The 18,606-nt window shown below is 46.8% G+C and overlaps 1 protein-coding gene across 2 annotated transcripts in view; it reads right to left on the bottom strand.

Moving 5' to 3' along the window:
- The window catches only part of LOC130133775 (receptor tyrosine-protein kinase erbB-3-like), a 65,295-nt gene extending 50,042 nt beyond the window's left edge, over positions 1-15,253 (bottom strand). For both annotated transcript variants that reach the window (XM_056302101.1, XM_056302102.1), the window contains exons 1-2: positions 15,030-15,253; positions 14,802-14,902 (exon numbers count right to left, since the gene is read on the bottom strand). In XM_056302101.1, coding sequence (XP_056158076.1) covers positions 14,802-14,889 — 88 coding nt within the window. In that variant the 5' untranslated portion in view covers positions 14,890-14,902; positions 15,030-15,253. The remainder of the gene's footprint in view (positions 1-14,801; positions 14,903-15,029) is intronic.
- Between the last annotated feature and the right edge of the window lie 3,353 nt (positions 15,254-18,606).

Below are 18,606 nucleotides of genomic sequence, written 5' to 3'. Positions count from 1 at the left end.
TGTAAAAAAAATCTTATTTCAAATACAAATCATTATTTCTAACCTTGTCAATGTCTTGACTCTATTTTCTATTCATTTCCCAACATATGGTGGTGAATAAGTGTGACTTTTCATGGAAAACACAAAATTGTTTGGGTGATCCCAAACTTTTGAACGGTAGTGTATATATATATATATATTCTCTGCCATTTAAATACACACACACACACACACATACACACACACACACACACACACACACACACACACACACACACACACACACACACACACACACAGACACACACACACACACACACACACACACAGTGTTGAGGACGTGGACCAGCTCTTCCAGAGACAGAAGACCAAGAGGGCATCAGGTCCAGATGGCGTGTCACCCTCCTGTCTTAAAGTCTTTTCTGAGCAGCTGGCCCCCTTTTTCACACTGATCTTCAACAGATCACTGGAGCTGTGTGAAGTCCCCTCCTGCTTCAAGAGCTCCACTATCATCCTGGTCCCCAAGAAAGCCTGAAATCCTTCGAGAGACTGGTGTTGGCCCACCTGAAGGAAATCACAGGCCTCCTGCTCGACCCACTGCAGTTTGCCTACTGAGCAAACAGGTCAGTGGAGATGCAGTCAACATTGGATTGCACTACATCTTCCAACACCTCGACTCCCCAGGGACACACATAAGGGTCCTGCTTTGTGGACTTCAGCTCAGTGTACAACACCATTGTGCCAGATATCCTCCACTCCAAACTCACCCGGCTCACTGTACCAGCCCCCAGCTACCAGTGAATTAAAAACTTCTTGACAGACAGGAGGCAACTGGGGAGGCTGACAAAAATCACATCCAGCATCCAGACAATCAGCACTGGCATCCCCCAGGGATGTGTGCTCTCCCCTCTACTCTTCTTCCTCTACACAAATAACTGTAGTGAGCAGGTTTTGATATATAATGAGCGCGCATGCACGAGTGTTGAGACTTGAAGAGATGCCTAGTAAGAGGTCAACGTTATGCCTTGGTCTCCGGTCCATTCATTACTAATATAAGTACTGTAAAGTACAAGACATGGTGTCAGAAGTTGCCGTCCTCGCCTCTGAGATAAATACAATCACCCGACGCAAGTGACCGGAATGATCCGTGCAGTTTAACTACGTGAGAAAATAACTTTTGAATTGGCCGAGTGAGCTAGCAGAGCTAACGCTAACGTGGAGCTGTGTTAACACAACGTTTGAGAGGAGCATTGGGAAGGTAAAACAGAATGGATTCTCTGTTTTCAGTAAGTCCGCCTGAAGCATTTGACTTCGGAGACTTTGGTAGTTAGCCTAATTGGATCCGACGTTTTGAAAGATTCCTCATAGCGGCAGCAGGACTAAATGCAAAGAGTCAAGAGTATCAAGTTAACTCGCTGGTTTACACTATGGGAGACATGGCGGAGGACGTTCTGAACACGTCAGCACTGACGGAGGAGGACAAGAAAAAGTAGGACCAAGTAAAGCAAGCGTTCGATAAACATTTCATATGCAAGCATAATGTGATCTAGGAAAGAGCTAAATTCAACAAACGTAGCCAGGAGCCTGGTGAGATGGTTGAAGCGTTATTACTGCTGTGCATAAACTGGCTGAGCATTGTCAGTATGGACTTCTCCAAGACGAGATGATCAGAGACCGCCTTGTCGTAGGTATCAGAGACCATGGACTTGCAGAGAAGTTACAGCTAGATTCTGAGTTGACTCTCGTGAAAGCTGTCACAAAAATCCGCCAGAGTGAGGAAATGAAAAAGCAACAGCCTGCATTGAGACAGAGTAGCACAGATGACACAGATGCAAACATGGATGCAGTTAGATTCAAGTTCAAACAGAAATACTCTCTACATGGAAAAAGTGGTAAGTGGTTTTAAACCAAAGGAAAGAGTGCAAAATAATGCAAATACTAAATGTGGCAGATGTGGGAAGACACATGAAAATTCATTCAATGCATGTCCCGTGCGCACTGCTGAGTGCAAGAAGTGTAAGAAAAGGGGGCATTTTGCTGCTGTTTGTAAAACAATAATGAGAGTGGAAGAAATTAAGGAAAATGACTTGGATGAAAGCGTAGAGACATTGTTCCTGGGCACAGTGAATTGTGCAAAATCCAACACATTCTGGCAGAAATTGGTCGCAGTGAATGGTCAGCAGATGACGTTCAAGTTGGACACGGGCGCTGCAGTGACAGCTATCCCGGCACATTTGTATTCACGAAAGCGACATGGAAAGCTGCTACTGACAACCAAAAGACTGTGTGGACCAAGTAACTCTCCCATAGAGGTGAAGAGATATGTTGCTGCAGATATTAGTCACAGTGGAATTGTAGCGAAGCAGCAAGTGCATGTTGTGCCAGGGTTAGTGACTCCTTTGCTTGGCTTACCAGCGATACAAGACCTCTGCCTGCTCAGCCCTGTGCAAGCTATCACAGCAGCTGAGGTAAGCTACAAAGGACAATATCCCAGTTTTCACAGGCTTAGGTAAGCTAGAGGGAGAATACAAAATTAAATTAAAAGAAAATACCACTCCCTTTGCCCTCGCTGTGCCACGCCGTGTGCCATTGCCCTTAAGAGGAAAAGTTCAAGAAGAGTTAAAAAGGATGGAGGAAATGGGCGTTATGACTCCCATAGAGGAAGCTACAGAGTGGTGCTCAGGAATGGTCGTAGTACCAAAACCTAATGGAAAAATTAGAATATGTGTCGACCTAACCCACCTGCACGAAAATGTGTGCAGGGAGCGACATATTCTTCCAGCTGTTGATGAGACGCTAGCTTAGCTAGCTGGAGCTAGGATTTTTTCCAAACTGGATGCCACTGCCGGTTTTATGGCAGGTGCCTTTGCACAAAGATTCAGCCCCACTCACCACCTTCATCATACCATTTGGCCGTTATTGTTTTAATCGGCTTCCCTTTGGAATATCATCCATGCCAGAACACTTTCAGAAGCGTTTAACGCAGATGCTTGATGGCCTAGAAGGAACTTTGTGTCATGCGGATGACATCCTGGTGTTCGGTGCCATGCCCAAAGAGCATGATGAAAGGGTGCATCAAGTGTTGCAAAGACTGCAGCAGTGGGGCCTAACTCTGAATGCCAATTTCAGTTCGCAGTGAAGCAGGTCAAATTTCTCGGACACGTTGTCAGTTCAGAGGGCATGCAAGCAGATCCTGAGAAGATTAGGGCAATTAGAGAGATGCCACCACCCGAGGATGTGGCTGACGTAAAACACTTCATGGAGATGGTCAACTATGTGGGGAAATTCTCTCCCAACATTGCAGAGCTCACTGGGCCAATCAGAGAACTGAAAGCAGAAAACATGTGGATGTGGGGAGCAGCGCAGCAGTGTGCCTTTAAAAAGGTGAAAAACGAGCTCAGCTCATCTACTGTCCTTGCCCAGTACAGTCCAGAGAAACCAACCAGGGTGTCAGCAGACACATTGTCTTACAGATTAGGAGAGGTCTTATCTCAGCTTCAAGAACCTGGAGACTGGAGGCCAGTGGCTTTCATATCTCGCAGCATGACTGAAACAGAGCACAGATATGCCCAAATTGAAAAGGAGGCCCTTGCTGTCACCTGGGCTTGCAAAAGATTTCAGACCTACCTCCTGGGCCAACACTTTGTGATGCCAACCGACCACAAACCGTTAATCAGTCTTCTCAGATCAAGGCCACTGGATGACGTCCCACCTCGTATAATGCGCTTCAGATTGAGACTTCTGCGTTTTTCCTACTCAGTCGAACATGTACCAGGGAAAAATCTTATTGCAGCTGACGCTCTATCAAGAGCTCCACTCCAGCGTACTAAAACAGAGGAAGACCTTGCGCTTCAGAACGACATCACAGCTCAAATCAATGAGGTCATTCAGCAACTCCCGGCCTCACCTGAGAAGTTGCTACAAATAAGAAGAGCACAAGAAGAAGATCCAGTGTGTAAGCAGCTATCCTCCCTGATCCGCACAGGATGGGAAAGAAGCAGTTCTGCGCCACAGTTAAAGCCTTTCTGGCAATACAGAAACGACCTGTTGATGGCGGATGGCCTGTTGATGAAAGGAAAGAAATTACTGATTCCAGCAAGCATGCAACAGGACATCTTGGACAAAATTCACCAGGGTCACCAGGGAATGGTGAAATGCATGGCCAGGGCCCATGAAGCAGTGTGGTGGCCTGGGCTGATAAAACAGATCAGAGAAAAGGTACGTCAGTGTGAAATTTGTGCTAAAGAGAGTCAAAATGCCACAGAACCTCTGATGACCACACCCTTGCCATCACGCCAATGGGTACGGCTAGCAGCTGACTTATTTGAGTGGAAGAAGGGTCAGTATTTAGTAGTCATTGATTATTATTCAAGATACATTGAGGTTGCCAATTTAACAAGCACTTCAGCAACAGCTGTGATTGTGAAAATAAAAGTCATCTTTAGCCGCCACGGGGTGCCGGATACACTCGTCACAGACAACGGACCGCAGTTTGCTGCTGCAGAGTTCGCAGAATTTGCTAAAGATTACAACTTTCAACATGTTACCAGTAGCCCCCATTACCCGCAAAGCAATGGGGAAGCTGAACGTGCAGTAAAGACTGGGAAATCCTTGTTGCAGAAGAGTGAGGACCCTCACAAAGCGCTTATGGCGTACAGAGCAGCTCCTCTTGCCCATGGAGTATCACCGGCACTGCTCCTGATGGAGCACAACATCCAAACACCCCTTCCGGTGTGTCCACGCACTCTCAAACCAGCATGGCCAGACTTGAGAGCTTTTGAGTTGAAAGACCAGGAGCTTAAAAGACAACAGGCTGAAGGACACAACAGACGACATAGAGCACGGGAGACACCACCACTCCAACCAGGTCAGAGAGTTTGGATACGGAATGTTCCAAACACAGGAGTCGTCTCTGGATCAGCAGGGACACCACGTTCATACGTGATCCAAACCTCAACAGGCAGTCTCTGAAGAAACCGTTCTCATTTGAGAGTAGTGCCTTCACCGTCTGGAAGCCAGCCGGACTCTGGACTACACACCAGAGTTGGCAGGGCAGTCAAGCCTGTTAAAAGACTGAATTTGTAGTTTAGTGTTGTGAGTATACGCGGAGCAGAATAACCTCCATACCACAACAGAGAGGATCAGGTAGTCTACCCTACCTCTCAGTTAGGTTATATGTACTTGTCTTGATATGTTCATAGGTCCAAAAAAAAGAAGAAAAATTAGATGTGAAATGTATGTCTAGATATGAGATGTGAAATGTGTGTCTAGATATGAGATGTGAAATGTGAAGTTCATTTAACCAGTTTACATATGCTCACGTTTACAGAGATGTTTAAGGTGCCAGCTGTTCCCCTGCCTTGTTGGTCAAATCAGCATTAGGCTTTATTAAGGTATGATTTAAAATTTCTGTAAAGATCCTGAAAGTATCAGTTTAAAAGGAGGAGATGTAGGGTCCGCGGTGGTGTAGCGGTCTAAGCATCGACTTTGTGTCGATGCAGTTGCCCACTGGGGACCGGGGTTCGCGCCCCGGTCTCGTCAGATCCGACTATGGCCGGACTCGATGAAGCAGCAATCATTGGCAAATGCTGTCTTCGGGAGGGGGGCGGAGTCGGCTTGTGTTCGTCACGTGAATGCGTCTCTGTGTGTGTCGGAAGAAACAGTGGTTCGGCTTGGAGTCGCCTAGTCACGAAAGTGGGGGAGGCGGTCTCCTTCGAGACTGCCGGCCGGAGAGATGCAGTTGGCGAATGCATGCAGTACGAGGGTGGGTGTTTGAATTAAAATAGGGACCGATTGGCCACTAAATTGGGAGAAAAAAGGGAAAAATCAGAAATAAATGTAAAAAAAAGGAGGAGATGTAGTGAGCAGGTTTTGATATGTAATGAGCGCGCATGCGCGAGTGTTGAGACTTGACGAGATGCCGAGTAAAAGGTCAACGCTATCCCTTGGTCTCCGGTCCATTCATTACTAATATAAGTACTATAAAGTACAAGACAATAACTACACCTCAGGAGACCTGTCTGTTAAACTCCTGACGTTTGCGGATGTCACAACCGTCACTGTCCTAATCCAGGATGGTGACGAGTCTGCATATTGACGGAAGGTTGATCAGCTGGCCCTCTGGTGTGGCCATAACAACCTGGAGCTGAACACGCTCAAAACTGTGAACCTGACAGTGGACTTCAGGAGGAGCCCCCCCCCCACACTGCCCCCCTCACTATACTCAACAGCACGGTGTCTGTGGTGAAAACCTACAGATTTCTGGGTTCCACTATTTCCCAGGACCTCAGTTGGGCATCCAACATGGACACAATCATCAAAAAGGCCCAGAAGAGGATGTACTTTCTCCACCAGCTCAAGAAGTCAAACCTGCCTCAGGAACTGCTGATTCAGTTCTACACTGCAATAATCCAGTCTGTCCTCTGCACATCCATCACTGTCTGGTTTGGATCGGCCACCAAACAGGACAGGGACAGACTACAACGGACAGTTAAGTCTGCAGAGAAAATCACTGATGCCAACCTGCCCTCCATTCAGGACTTATACACCTCCAGACTCAGGAAACGGGCAGGCAATATCACTACAGACCCATCACATCCTGGTCACAACCTGTTACAACTCCTCCCCTCTGGTAGGCGCTACAGAGCACTGTACCCCAAAACAACCAGATATAAAAACAGTTTCTTTCCGCGGGCTATCATTCACTTAACATTGTCAAATAAATCCAACCACTTTGTATATACTGTACTGTACATGTTGTATACACTGCACTGTACATGTTGTATATACCGTACTGTACATGTTGTATATACTGTACTGTACATTGTACACATACTGGTATGCTCTGTCATGTACCTCTACCTCAGGTATGTATGTAAGTAAGCTGCTCACATCTGTTTCACCTTCTCTGATATATTCTCTGCACCAGTGCACTTAATCGGCTCATATTTCACCTGCATATACTGTATATGCATCTGAAGATTGCTGTATTGTTGTGTTGTTACTCCGTGTTAAGCACAACGGGAAAGCCATGAAACCACAGTCAAATTCCATTTATGTGCAAACCTACATGGCCAAGAAACGTGATTCTGATATATCTATCAGTTCATCCATCCATTATCTTAACCGCTTATCCTGCTCTCAGGGTCGCGGGGATGCTGGAGCCTAGCCCAGCAGTCATTGGGCGGCAGACGGGGAGACACCCTGGACAGGCCGCCAGACCATCACAGGGCCGACACACACACATACACATACACACACATTCATTCCTAGGGACAATTTAGTACGGCCAATTCACCTGACCTACATGTGTTTGGACTGTGGGAGGAAAGCGGAGCCCCCGGAGGAAACCACACAGACACGGGGAGAACATGCAAACTCCACACAGAGGACGACCCGGGATGACCCCCAAGGTTGGACTACCCCGGGGCTCGAACCCAGGACCTTCTGGCTGTGAGGCGACTGTGCTAACCACTGCGCCACCGTGCCTATATTTGTGTGTGTGTGTGTGTGTGTGTGTGTGTGTGTGTGTGTGTGTGTGTGTGTGTGTGTGTGTGTGTGTGTGTGTGTGTGTGTGTGTGTGTACATACACACACACACATGTATATTGAATTTATTGTCATTAAAAACAATGTGCAGGCACATGTGTAAAAATGAAATAAGGGCTGCTGCTTCGCCAAACAGTCCAACACAAACATAGAAAACTTAGTATAAGATATATACAGATGAAGACTAAAAGCTAAAGACAAAGTAAAAAAAGAGCCCCAGTATAGACATATGTACAGACATTCAGTGGGCAGCCAGGTTCAGGTGGGCAACAACTTGGGGAAAGTGCAGGGGGGAGTACAGTCCATGGTTGGGGTGGGTGGGGTCTCTGCTGATGCTGAGACCCCTTCGAAGGCAGCGTTTGTGATACATGTCTTTTATGGCTGGGAGCTGGGTACCGGTGATATGCTGGGCCGCCTTGACGACCCGCTGCAGAACTTTCTGGTCTACTGAGGTGCAGCTGCCGTACCACACTGAGATGCAGATGGTCAGGATGCTCTCTATGGTGCAGTGGTAGAAATTGGTGAGAATTTGGGGGGATAGACGTGCGCTCCTCAAGAAATGTAGGCATTGCTAGGCCTCAAGGAAAGGTCCTCGCTGATGTGGACTCCAAGGGAATTTAAAGCTGGGGACATGCTCCACTTCCACCCCATTGATGTGTATGGGGGAGTGGCTGTAGCTTCTAGACCTCCTGAAGTCCACAATCAGTTCCTTCATCTTCTGCACATTAAGGACTCGATTGTTGGTGGTACACCATGATGTGAGGTGCTGAATCTCGTCCCTGTAAGCTGTCTCGTCATTGTTGGCAATACGGCCAATGACTGTGGTGTCATCTACTACAGACTTAACTATAACATTTGAAGGGTGAGTTAGCAGGCAGTCGTGGGTAAAGAGGGAGAAAAGGAGGGGGCTCAGAACACAGCCTTGAGGGGCACCTGTGCTGAGGGTCAGCACAGGCAGAGCTGTAATCTATAAACAGCATCTGGATGTATGTGTTGTTAGTTCAAGGTGGGTCAGAGCAACGTGCAGGGCAGTGGCAATGGCATGCTCAGTAGACCTTTTGGGGACGGTAAGCGAACTGATGTGGGTTGAATGTGTGTGTGTGGGGGGGGGGATATTTTTGATATGAGCCAGAACCAGTCTCTCAAAGCACTTCATGGCAATGGGGGTGAGCGACGAGAGATGACAACGGAAAAATAGCACATGTGTAGCTTCAGAAACAATCGTGGGATGGGAGGTCGTGAGCGAGCGTCTGGTGGCCGGGCCTTGGCCCGTGGGGCCCGGTCGGTCCCAGCCCGAAAAAGCAACATGGAGCCACCACCCCATGGAATCACCACCCATGGGGATGAGCATTGGGATAGGGTACACTGCAGGCCGGGTGGCAGGCAAAGGCGGGGACTGAGGCGTGCCAACTTCCGGCATCGCAGACTGGTTCTCGGGACATGGAATGTCACCTCTCTGGCAGGGAAGGAGCCTGAGCTGGTGCGGGAGGTGGAGCAGTACTAACTAGATATAGTTGAGCTCACCTCCACACAGCATGGGCTCTGGTACCAAATTTCTGGAGAGGGGCTGGACTCTTTACTTTTCCAGAGTTGACCAAGGTGACAGGCACCGGGCGGGTGTAGCGATACTCACAGTTTCCCGGTTGAGCGCTGCCGTGTTGAATTTATCCCTGGAGAATGACAGGGTCACCTCTATACGACTGTGAGTTGCTGGGGGGAAGACTCTGACTGTTGTGTTTGCTTAGGCACCGAATAGCAGTTTGGACTTTCCGGCGTTCTTGGAGTCTCTGGGTGATGTCCTGGATAGGGTTCCAGCTGGGGATTCTATTGTTCTGCTGGGGGACTTCAACGCTCACGTGGGCAATGATGAAGAAACCTGGAAGGGTGTGATTGGGAGAAACGGCCTACCCGATCAGAACCCGAGCAGTGCCTTGTTGTTGGAATTCTGTGTCATGGATTGGCCATAACAAACGCCATGTTCGAACCCAAGGTAGTTCATAAGTGTATTTGGTACCAGAAAACCTTAGGCCGAAGATCGACGATAGACTTTGTGGTGATATCATCAGATCTGCGGCCGTATGTTCTGGACACTCGAGTGAAGAGAGGAGCAGAGCTGTCAACTGATCACCACCTGGTGGTGAGTTGGAACAGATGGTGGGGAATCAGAATCAGAATACTTTATTTAACCCCGAGGGGAAATTGAGTTCTATTACAGACACTCACGCTCTAATAACTAAAAACTAACAAGATACAACATAAGAAAATAGAAACAGAAACAAACAGAAATAAAAGATAAATAAGAAATAGAGGTAAGCACAAAATATATCAACAAGCATGGTGCACATAACACCCTATCTATACTGCACTACCGCAGCACACAACAAGCAGCACAAACAAAACTCGACAGGGCCAATCCAATTACCATTAAGTCAGAGTGTCTGACTGTCCGAGTCTGAGGGAGGAGTTGCAAAGTTTGATGGCCACAGGCAGGAATGACCTCCTGTGGCGCTTTGTGGTGCTTTTCGGCAGAATGAGTCTATTACTAAAAGTACTCCTGTGCCCAACCAGCATGTCATGGAGTGGGTGGCAGACATTGTCCATGATGGCACATAATTTCAACAGCATCCTCCTCTCAGAAACCGCCGCCAGATAATCCAGTTCCACCCCCACAACGTCATCGGCCTTGCGGATCAGTTTATTGAGCCTGTTTGTATCCGCTACCCTCAACCTGCTGCCCCAACACACAACAGCAAACAGGAGAGCACTGGCCACCACAGACTCCTATCACATCCTGAGCATTGTCTGGCAGATGTTGAAGGACCTCAGCCTCCTCAAAAAGTAGAAACGGCTCTGTCCCTTCTTGTAGAGGGCATCAGTATTCTTAGCCCAGTCCAGTTTATTGTCTCTATACAGCCCCAGGTACTTGTAGTATTCCACAGTGTCCACACTGACCCCCTGGATGGAGACAGGCGTCACTGGTGTTGCCGGACAGACCTGGCAAACCCAAACGGGTAGTGAGGGTGAACTGGGAACATCTGGCAGAGGCCTCTGTCCGTGAGGTCTTCAACTCCCACCTCCAGAAGAAGTTCTCGTGTATCTTGAGGGAGGCTGGGGACATGGAGTCTGAGTGGGCCATGTTCAAAACCTCTGTTGTAGAGGTGGCAGGTGGGAGCTGTGGTCATAAGTTCATCGGTCCCTGTCGAGATGGCAACCTAAGAACCTGCTGGTGGACACTGGCGGTGAGGGAAGCCGTCAGGCTGAAGAAGGAGGCCTTTCAGGCTTGGTTGGCCCAGGGGTCTCCTGAAGCAGCAGACAGGTAACAGGATGCCAGAAGGGCTGCGGCTGTGGCTGCGGCGGTCACGGAAGCAAAAACTCAAGTGTGGGATGAGTTTGGCGAGGCTATGGAGGAGGACTTTGGGTTGGCCTCAAGGAAGTTCTGGCAAACCATCCGGCGAGTCAGGAAGGGGACGCAGGGCTTGACTCAGGCTGTGTTCCGTCGGGGAGGGGAACTGCTGACCCGGACTGAGGATGTTGTCTGGCAGTGGAAAGAACACTTTCAGGAGCTCATGAACCTGACTAACACGTCCTCAATGGAAGAGGTAGAGTCTGAAGACTCAGGGGAAGCCCCACTCATATCCTTGGCAGAGATCTTTGAGGTAGTTAAGAAGCTCCTCGTTGGCAAGGCGCCGGGTGTGGATGAGATTCACCTTGAGATGCTGAAGGCTCTGGACATTGTTGGGCTGTCTTGGCTGACATGCCTCTTCAGTGTCGCGTGGAGGTCGGGGACAGTATCTGTGGAGTGGCAGACTGGGATGATGGTTCCCAAATTTAAAAAGGGGGACTGGAGGGTGTGCTCCAATTATCGGGGCATCACACTGCTCAGCTTTCCTTGGAAAGTCTACTCAAGAGTGCTGGAAAGGAGGCTTCGACCGATTGTCGAACCTCGGATACAGGAGGAGCAATGCAGATCCCGTCCTAGCCATGGAACAACGGACCAACTCTTTACCCTTGCAGAAGTGCTGAGGGAGGGATGGAAGTTTGACCAGCCAGTCTACATGTGTTTTGTGGACTTGGAGAAGACTTATGCCCGTTTACCCAGGGCACTCTGTGAGAGGTACTGCAGGAGTATGGGGTACTGGGGAAGTTGCTACAAGCCATCCGGTCCTTGTATAACCAAAGTGAGAGCTGGGTCCGCATTCTCGGCACAAAGTCAAACACATTTTTGGTGGGTGTCGGACTCTGCCAAGGTTGTCCCTTGTCTCCGATTCTGTTTGTGATATTCATGGACAGGATCTCAAGGCACACCCAAGGTGAGGAGTATGTCCATTTTGGGAATCTCAGAATTCCATCTCTGCTCTTAGCAGATGATGTGGTTTTGTTGGCTTCGTCAAAACACGACCTCCAGCACGCACTGGGGCAGTTTTCAGCTGAGTGTGAAATGGCCAGGATGAGAGTCAGCAGCTCCAAGTCTGAGGCCATGGTTCTCTACCGGAAAATGGTGAATTGCTCCCTCCGGGTTGGGGATGAGTTGTTGCTTCAAGTGAAGGAGTTCAAGTATCTAGGGGTCTTGTTCACAAGTGAGGGTATAGGATGGAGCGGGAGATTGACAGGCAGATTGGTGCAGCATCAGCAATAATGCGGACGTTGTACCAGACCGTTGTGGTGAAGAGGGAGCTGAGCCAGAAGGCAAAGCTCTCAATTTACCAGTCAAACTTCATTCCAACCCTCAACTATGGTCATGAACTTTGGTTAGTGACCGAAAGGGTGAAATCGCGGATACAAGCGGCTGAAATTAGTTTTCTGTGTAGGGTGTCTGGGCTCAGCCTTAGGGATACGGTGAGGAGCTCGGACATCCGGAGGCAGCTCGGAGTAGAGCCACTGCTCCTTCGCATCGAGCCACTTGAGGTGGTTCAGGCATCTGATTAGGATGCTTCCTGGAAGCCTTCCTTTGGAGGTTTTCCGGGCACATCCAACTGAGAAGACAGCCAGAACTCGCTGGAGGGACTACATGTCCAGTCTGGCCTGGGAACGCCTTGGGATCCACCAGGAGGAGCTGGACGGCGTTGCTGGGGAGAGGGACATCTGGAGTGCCCCTTGCTTGCATCTATGTCTTAATATTCCGCTCCTCATTTGTTGAGTTTTACCAACACCATTGATGGTTTCCGGGGGAAAAACGCTATATATATATCTATATATCTATTTATCTATATATATATATATATATATCTATATATAGATAGATAGATAGATAGATAGATAGATAGATAGATAGATAGATAGATAGATAGATAGATAGATAGATAGATAGATATAGATATATATATAGATATATGTGTGTGTGTGTATATGTATATATACACTACCGTTCAAAAGTTTGGGATCACCCAAACAATTTCGTGTTTTCCATGAAAAGTCACACTTATTCACCACCATATGTTGTGAAATGAATAGAAAATAGAGTCAAGACATTGACAAGGTTAGAAATAATGATTTGTATTTGAAATAAGATTTTTTTTACATCAAACTTTGCTTTCGTCAAAGAATCCTCCATTTGCAGCAATTACAGCATTGCAGACCTTTGGCATTCTAGCTGTTAATTTGTTGAGGTAATCTGGAGAAATTGCACCCCACGCTTCCAGAAGCAGCTCCCACAAGTTGGATTGGTTGGATGGGCACTTCTTTGAGCAGATTGAGTTTCTGGAGCATCACATTTGTGGGGTCAATTAAACGCTCAAAATGGCCAGAAAAAGAGAACTTTCATCTGAAACTCGACAGTCTATTCTTGTTCTTAGAAATGAAGGCTATTCCATGCGAGAAATTGCTAAGAAATTGAAGATTTCCTACACCGGTGTGTACTACTCCCTTCAGAGGACAGCACAAACAGGCTCTAACAGGTACTATTTAATGAAGATGCCAGTTGGGGACCTGTGAGGCGTCTGTTTCTCAAACTAGAGACTCTAATGTACTTATCTTCTTGCTCAGTTGTGCAACGCGGCCTCCCACTTCTTTTTCTACTCTGGTTAGAGCCTGTTTGTGCTGTCCTCTGAAGGGAGTAGTACACACCGGTGTAGGAAAGCTTCAATTTCTTAGCAATTTCTCACATGGAATAGCCTTCATTTCTAAGAACAAGAATAGACTGTCGAGTTTCAGATGAAAGTTCTCTTTTTCTGGCCATTTTGAGCGTTTAATTGACCCCACAAATGTGATGCTCCAGAAACTCAATCTGCTCAAAGAAGTGCCCATCCAACCAATCCAACTTGTGGGAGCTGCTTCTGGAAGCGTGGGTTGCAATTTCTCCAGATTACCTCAACAAATTAACAGCTAGAATGCCAAAGGTCTGCAATGCTGTAATTGCTGCAAATGGAGGATTCTTTGACGAAAGCAAAGTTTGATGTAAAAAAAATCTTATTTCAAATACAAATCATTATTTCTAACCTTGTCAATGTCTTGACTCTATTTTCTATTCATTTCACAACATATGGTGGTGAATAAGTGTGACTTTTCATGGAAAACACGAAATTGTTTGGGTGATCCCAAACTTTTGAACGGTAGTGTATATATATATATGTAGTATATGTAGTATTCATTTTAGTTAAAGAAATTCTAGGAAGAGCAGCTGACATACCCCTTCATGACGATATGAAGTAAGATTACATCACACTGTTTATGACGGAACAGCAACAACCTGCCAAAGTTCACCAGGTTATTCTGTACTTTAAATCCCACATGTCTCTCTGGAATGACATGACACACAAGTGAGTCACTGCATCACCAGTAGAGATTTATTTCGCTGATTTCTCCCTATATTTTTTCACTGTGCAAAAAATAATGTAATTCATATGTAAGCAATGCAATGCTTCCTTCTTTTTAAGCCCTTAGCTTAGTTATCAGAAGATGGTGAAATGTATATCTACCCCACCACAAAAGTGATCGTCAGACAATTGAAACAAACATAGAAAGCAAACACAAATCTTGGCAAGGTGCAGTTGAGCAAACAAGTTCTTCTTGTGCAGAACTGGTTTTCTCTCGTGTTAGTGACTGTACTGAGTCAGGTAAGATAAGTGATATCTTGCATAAAGACTCCCTCTAAGTAAGTTTAATATCAGCTGTCACAGTGAGTCATCCTACATGGACGCAAATCTGGACAGATAACAGAAAGTACCGGCTTCTTGTTATTCTGTTTTTGTACAAGGGGTTGAATAATATTGATAGTTTTGGCTGTGAGGGATATAGTACTACAACAGAGCACAGGCTGTGTCCTCAGTGTGGATTTACCTTCTTGGGTCTGAGCAGACGAGGGCTGGATGAAGCACAGCAGCACAGCGCACAGTAGCAGCACCTCCTGGAGGGGACTCATCCTCATTCAAACCGCCAGGCTAGGGATGAATTAAACCAACATCACACCAGAACAGAAAAGCCCCCTACCTCACATCCAGAAACCCTTTAGTCGTCCTTTTGTCTGACAAAGTCAATTAAATCCATTAAATTGTTGTTAATCCTTACACTTTTATCTGACATATGACACGAGAGCTTATGGAAGTGTCCTCTTGTCTTCTGAATGCCTCTTCTCCTGTTTAACTTCAGACTGGCGCCAATTTTAAGAGTAAATCCACATGATAAGGAAAAGTCAGAAGCTTTGTCACCGCTCGACATACAAGTGAACAAACACACTCTCCTATCAGTCCACTGGGATCGGTGCGTAAAATCACTGCTGGTCACTGATTGGAGTGCTGAGCCAATCACAAGCAGCAGCGTCTGTTTTTCAGCTCGCTGTGCTCACATAGCCTGCAGCTCTCTGCTCTGCTGCACTGCAGGAAGCTCCGCCACCACACACAAAAGCACACACGCTCGTCACAATCTAGGGACATTTTCTGCTGTCCTGATGATGACACGGTGCACCAGGTGAAACAATCCTAGGTACAGCTTCTGCAAGAAATGCACTGCAAACAAACTAAATATAGATGCCACCACTTGTTAAGTACAACATTACATGCTGACATGAGTCCTTACAACAATAACAACAAAAGTATTGTTTCAAAAGTACACATACAAAGCAAAATCCCTATCAAGAAATAAGTTGATCTGACCAAAAGTTGTGTTTGACCCTTTCCTTACAGTGATCTCAGTCAGAAAGTCATATTCCCTGGCTCCGTCTAAGCCCAGTTAGTGGACAAAATGTTAAGTCTGTGCGTACAAACAGTCCAACAAAGAGTTGAAACTGCAAATATTGTGGGAGAAGATCATATCAATTAGCTTCTGCAGCTGAGACCTCAGGACTCCCCTCCATTTTGATGTGACTACTACCGCTGAAGAGATCCAAAGAGCATCAGTGTGTAAACCTAAGGGCAGGATTCAGAAGCTCATTTGTGTTCTTGCATGATTTTCAAATGATCATGCCTCATAAAATGTACTCTTTATTGTTTTAATTTCTCAAGATAAACAGGCTATGGGTTCATCTTGTTTTCTATGACATTGATGAGCTGGTATTGAAAAGTCTCCTCCCTGTTTGCTTTGTGCCTCACACTTGTTAGTCAGATGCTGTTCATGTTGATCCAGGGATGTGAGGTTGTTCCACCACTGGACTCATTAGAAGTAAGTGGAGAAAAGGAGAAAAGTACCAGGCTTATGTCTAAAATGTGTTGTGCTGAAGTGCTGAAGATGTCACGCATGCTCGGTAATAAGCAAATAAACATGTTACACTAAATGTGGAGAACGAGAAAGTTGGAGCAGGACAGAGAGGAAGAGTGCAAGAGAGAGAGAACGAGAAGGGACAAAGCTGGTTTTCTTGAACCTAATCTGTCTTTCTGTTTCTGGTCCCCATGATGGGTTGTCATTTGAGCTTTCTGCAAACACCGTCTGTCTGCAAGAGTGGGTGAGCCAGCCAACTGTTCTCTGGAAACTGGCTCTACCTGCAGCCCCAGTCTCTCCCTCTCTCTCGCTCACACGTGCTCTCTCTTTCTCTCTCTCTCTCTCACGCACTCTTTCTCTCTCTTGCTCTTCTCTCCGTCTCTCAAGTTCAAATAGCTTTATTAGCATGAACAAAAAATGTGTTGTTGCTAAAGCTCTTGCTCTCTCTTGCTGTCTCACTCTCTCTCTTTCTCTCTTGTCTCGCTCTGCCAGTCTCTTCTCTCTCACCTTCTGTCTCTCTCTCTTTCTCTTGTCTCTCTTTCTCCCTGTCTCTCTCTGTCTGTCTGTCTCTTGTCTGTCTGTCTGTCTGTCTGTCTCTCTCTATCTGTCTCTTGTCTGTCTGTCTGTCTGTCTGTCTCTCTGATTTGATATGAGGAGATCAGAAAATCTTTCAGCTTAAAAGGAAAACATGTCAGTTGTTGATGATCGAGTACATCTTGGTCTGTTGTTCGCTCAGAACCATTTAAACCCTATGGGCTGGATTCCAGAGAAACATGGTTAATATTTCACCACTGCTGGTTCGACCAGGAAGTAATAGTCAAAGTATTTCGTCACTGTTGTCTTCACAGTGAACTCACCCTGTTGAACAGACCATTTGAAAAGAAATATGAACGTGTATCTGACTTCAGAAAATACTCCCTTAAGTGCATCACTGCATTTGTCTAACATACAGAACATGCATTGTGTTAGACTGCCAGCATTTTGTCCATGAAAACAATCTTACCTTTTATAATGTCCCATCTTTGGATTCTGTATCAAATGTCTCTTTAAAACTGAAATTTTCATTTAAAAACCAACAACTATTCATCAGTGAGGAAAGCTGGCAGTGTGCTGTTTTACTCCTTAAATCATTTTCAGAAAATACTCATTTCAAACAAAGTGGATGTTCAGCTGGTGTAGCAGAACATCTGCTCACACAGGACACTGGCTGTGAATACATTGGCTGCAATAGAGTGACCTCTTCAGGTGGTAAAAAGGACTGTGACTGTCGGGTTAAACTGACTCCAGGAACTGTATTCACACAAAACCAGTAAGACAGATGATACAGGAAGTCAGGTTTATTTTAATACGACAGGATCTTCTCTCGTCACATCACATACAGGTGTGCCCATGCATCCAGCATTGAAACCTGGCCTCCACCACTTTACACCAACTTGTAGCATCCATCCATCCATTATCCGAACCACTTATCCTGCTCTCAGGGTCGCGGGGATGCTGGAGCCTATCCCAGCAGTCACTGGGTGGCAGGCGGGGAGACACCCTGGACAGGCCGCCAGTCCATCACAGGGCCCACACACACATACACACACACACACACCTTCATACCTAGGGACAATTTAGTACGGCCGATTCACCAGACCTACATGTCTTTGGACTGTGGGAGGAAACCGGACCACCCGGAGGAAACCCATGCAGACACGGGGAGAACATGCAAACTCCACACAGAGGACAACCCGCGAAGACCTCCAAGGTTGGACTACCCCGGGACTCAAACCCAGGACCTTCTTGTTGTGAGGCGACCACGCTAACCACTACGCCACCATGCTGCCCTACTTATAACAATACCACATAAATCCTTAAGAAGTATATATCAGGATCAAGAATCAGGAACAATTTATTGTCACTTCTTTCATGTACTTGTGTACACAAAAGAAACAAAAGTCAACTTCCCCCAGCCCACAGCAATGCGACACAAAAGACAAAAACACACATCCCAAATTTTCCAAAAACAACACCACCAAAAACAGAGAGAACAAAGCCAAAAACAAAAAACTAAAATCCACAAACAGTTAACACAGTCCACTCAGTGCAACACAGTCCAAAAATTCTACTGTCCAGGAGAACGAACGCCAGCCAGGATGACTGTCGGAACTACCGGTCTGCATGGGGATAGCAGTTAGCTTAGCTTGCCCCGCTTCCGCGTCCTGTCAGAACACGCTTAGTGTTTCCTCCAAGGGCACAGCTCCAGCAGGGCCGTGGTCCCTCGGCCCACCTGCCAATACCAAGTTCCCCCAGCCGATCCAACGCCAGCTCTCCCAGCCAGACACCTTTGACACACCTCCCCACACTCCACACGATGACACTAAAACACAGTCAGCACTAGGTGAAGCCGCCACCAGACCACCCTCGGTGTTATTGGAACTGCTGGTCTGCATGGGCTAGCAGTTAGCTC

The sequence above is a fragment of the Lampris incognitus genome, chromosome 2, assembly GCF_029633865.1.
Source record: "Lampris incognitus isolate fLamInc1 chromosome 2, fLamInc1.hap2, whole genome shotgun sequence".
NCBI lineage: Eukaryota > Metazoa > Chordata > Actinopteri > Lampriformes > Lampridae > Lampris > Lampris incognitus.
Note: the sequence above shows the minus strand (reverse complement) of the source record. Positions and strands in the feature narration are given on the sequence as shown.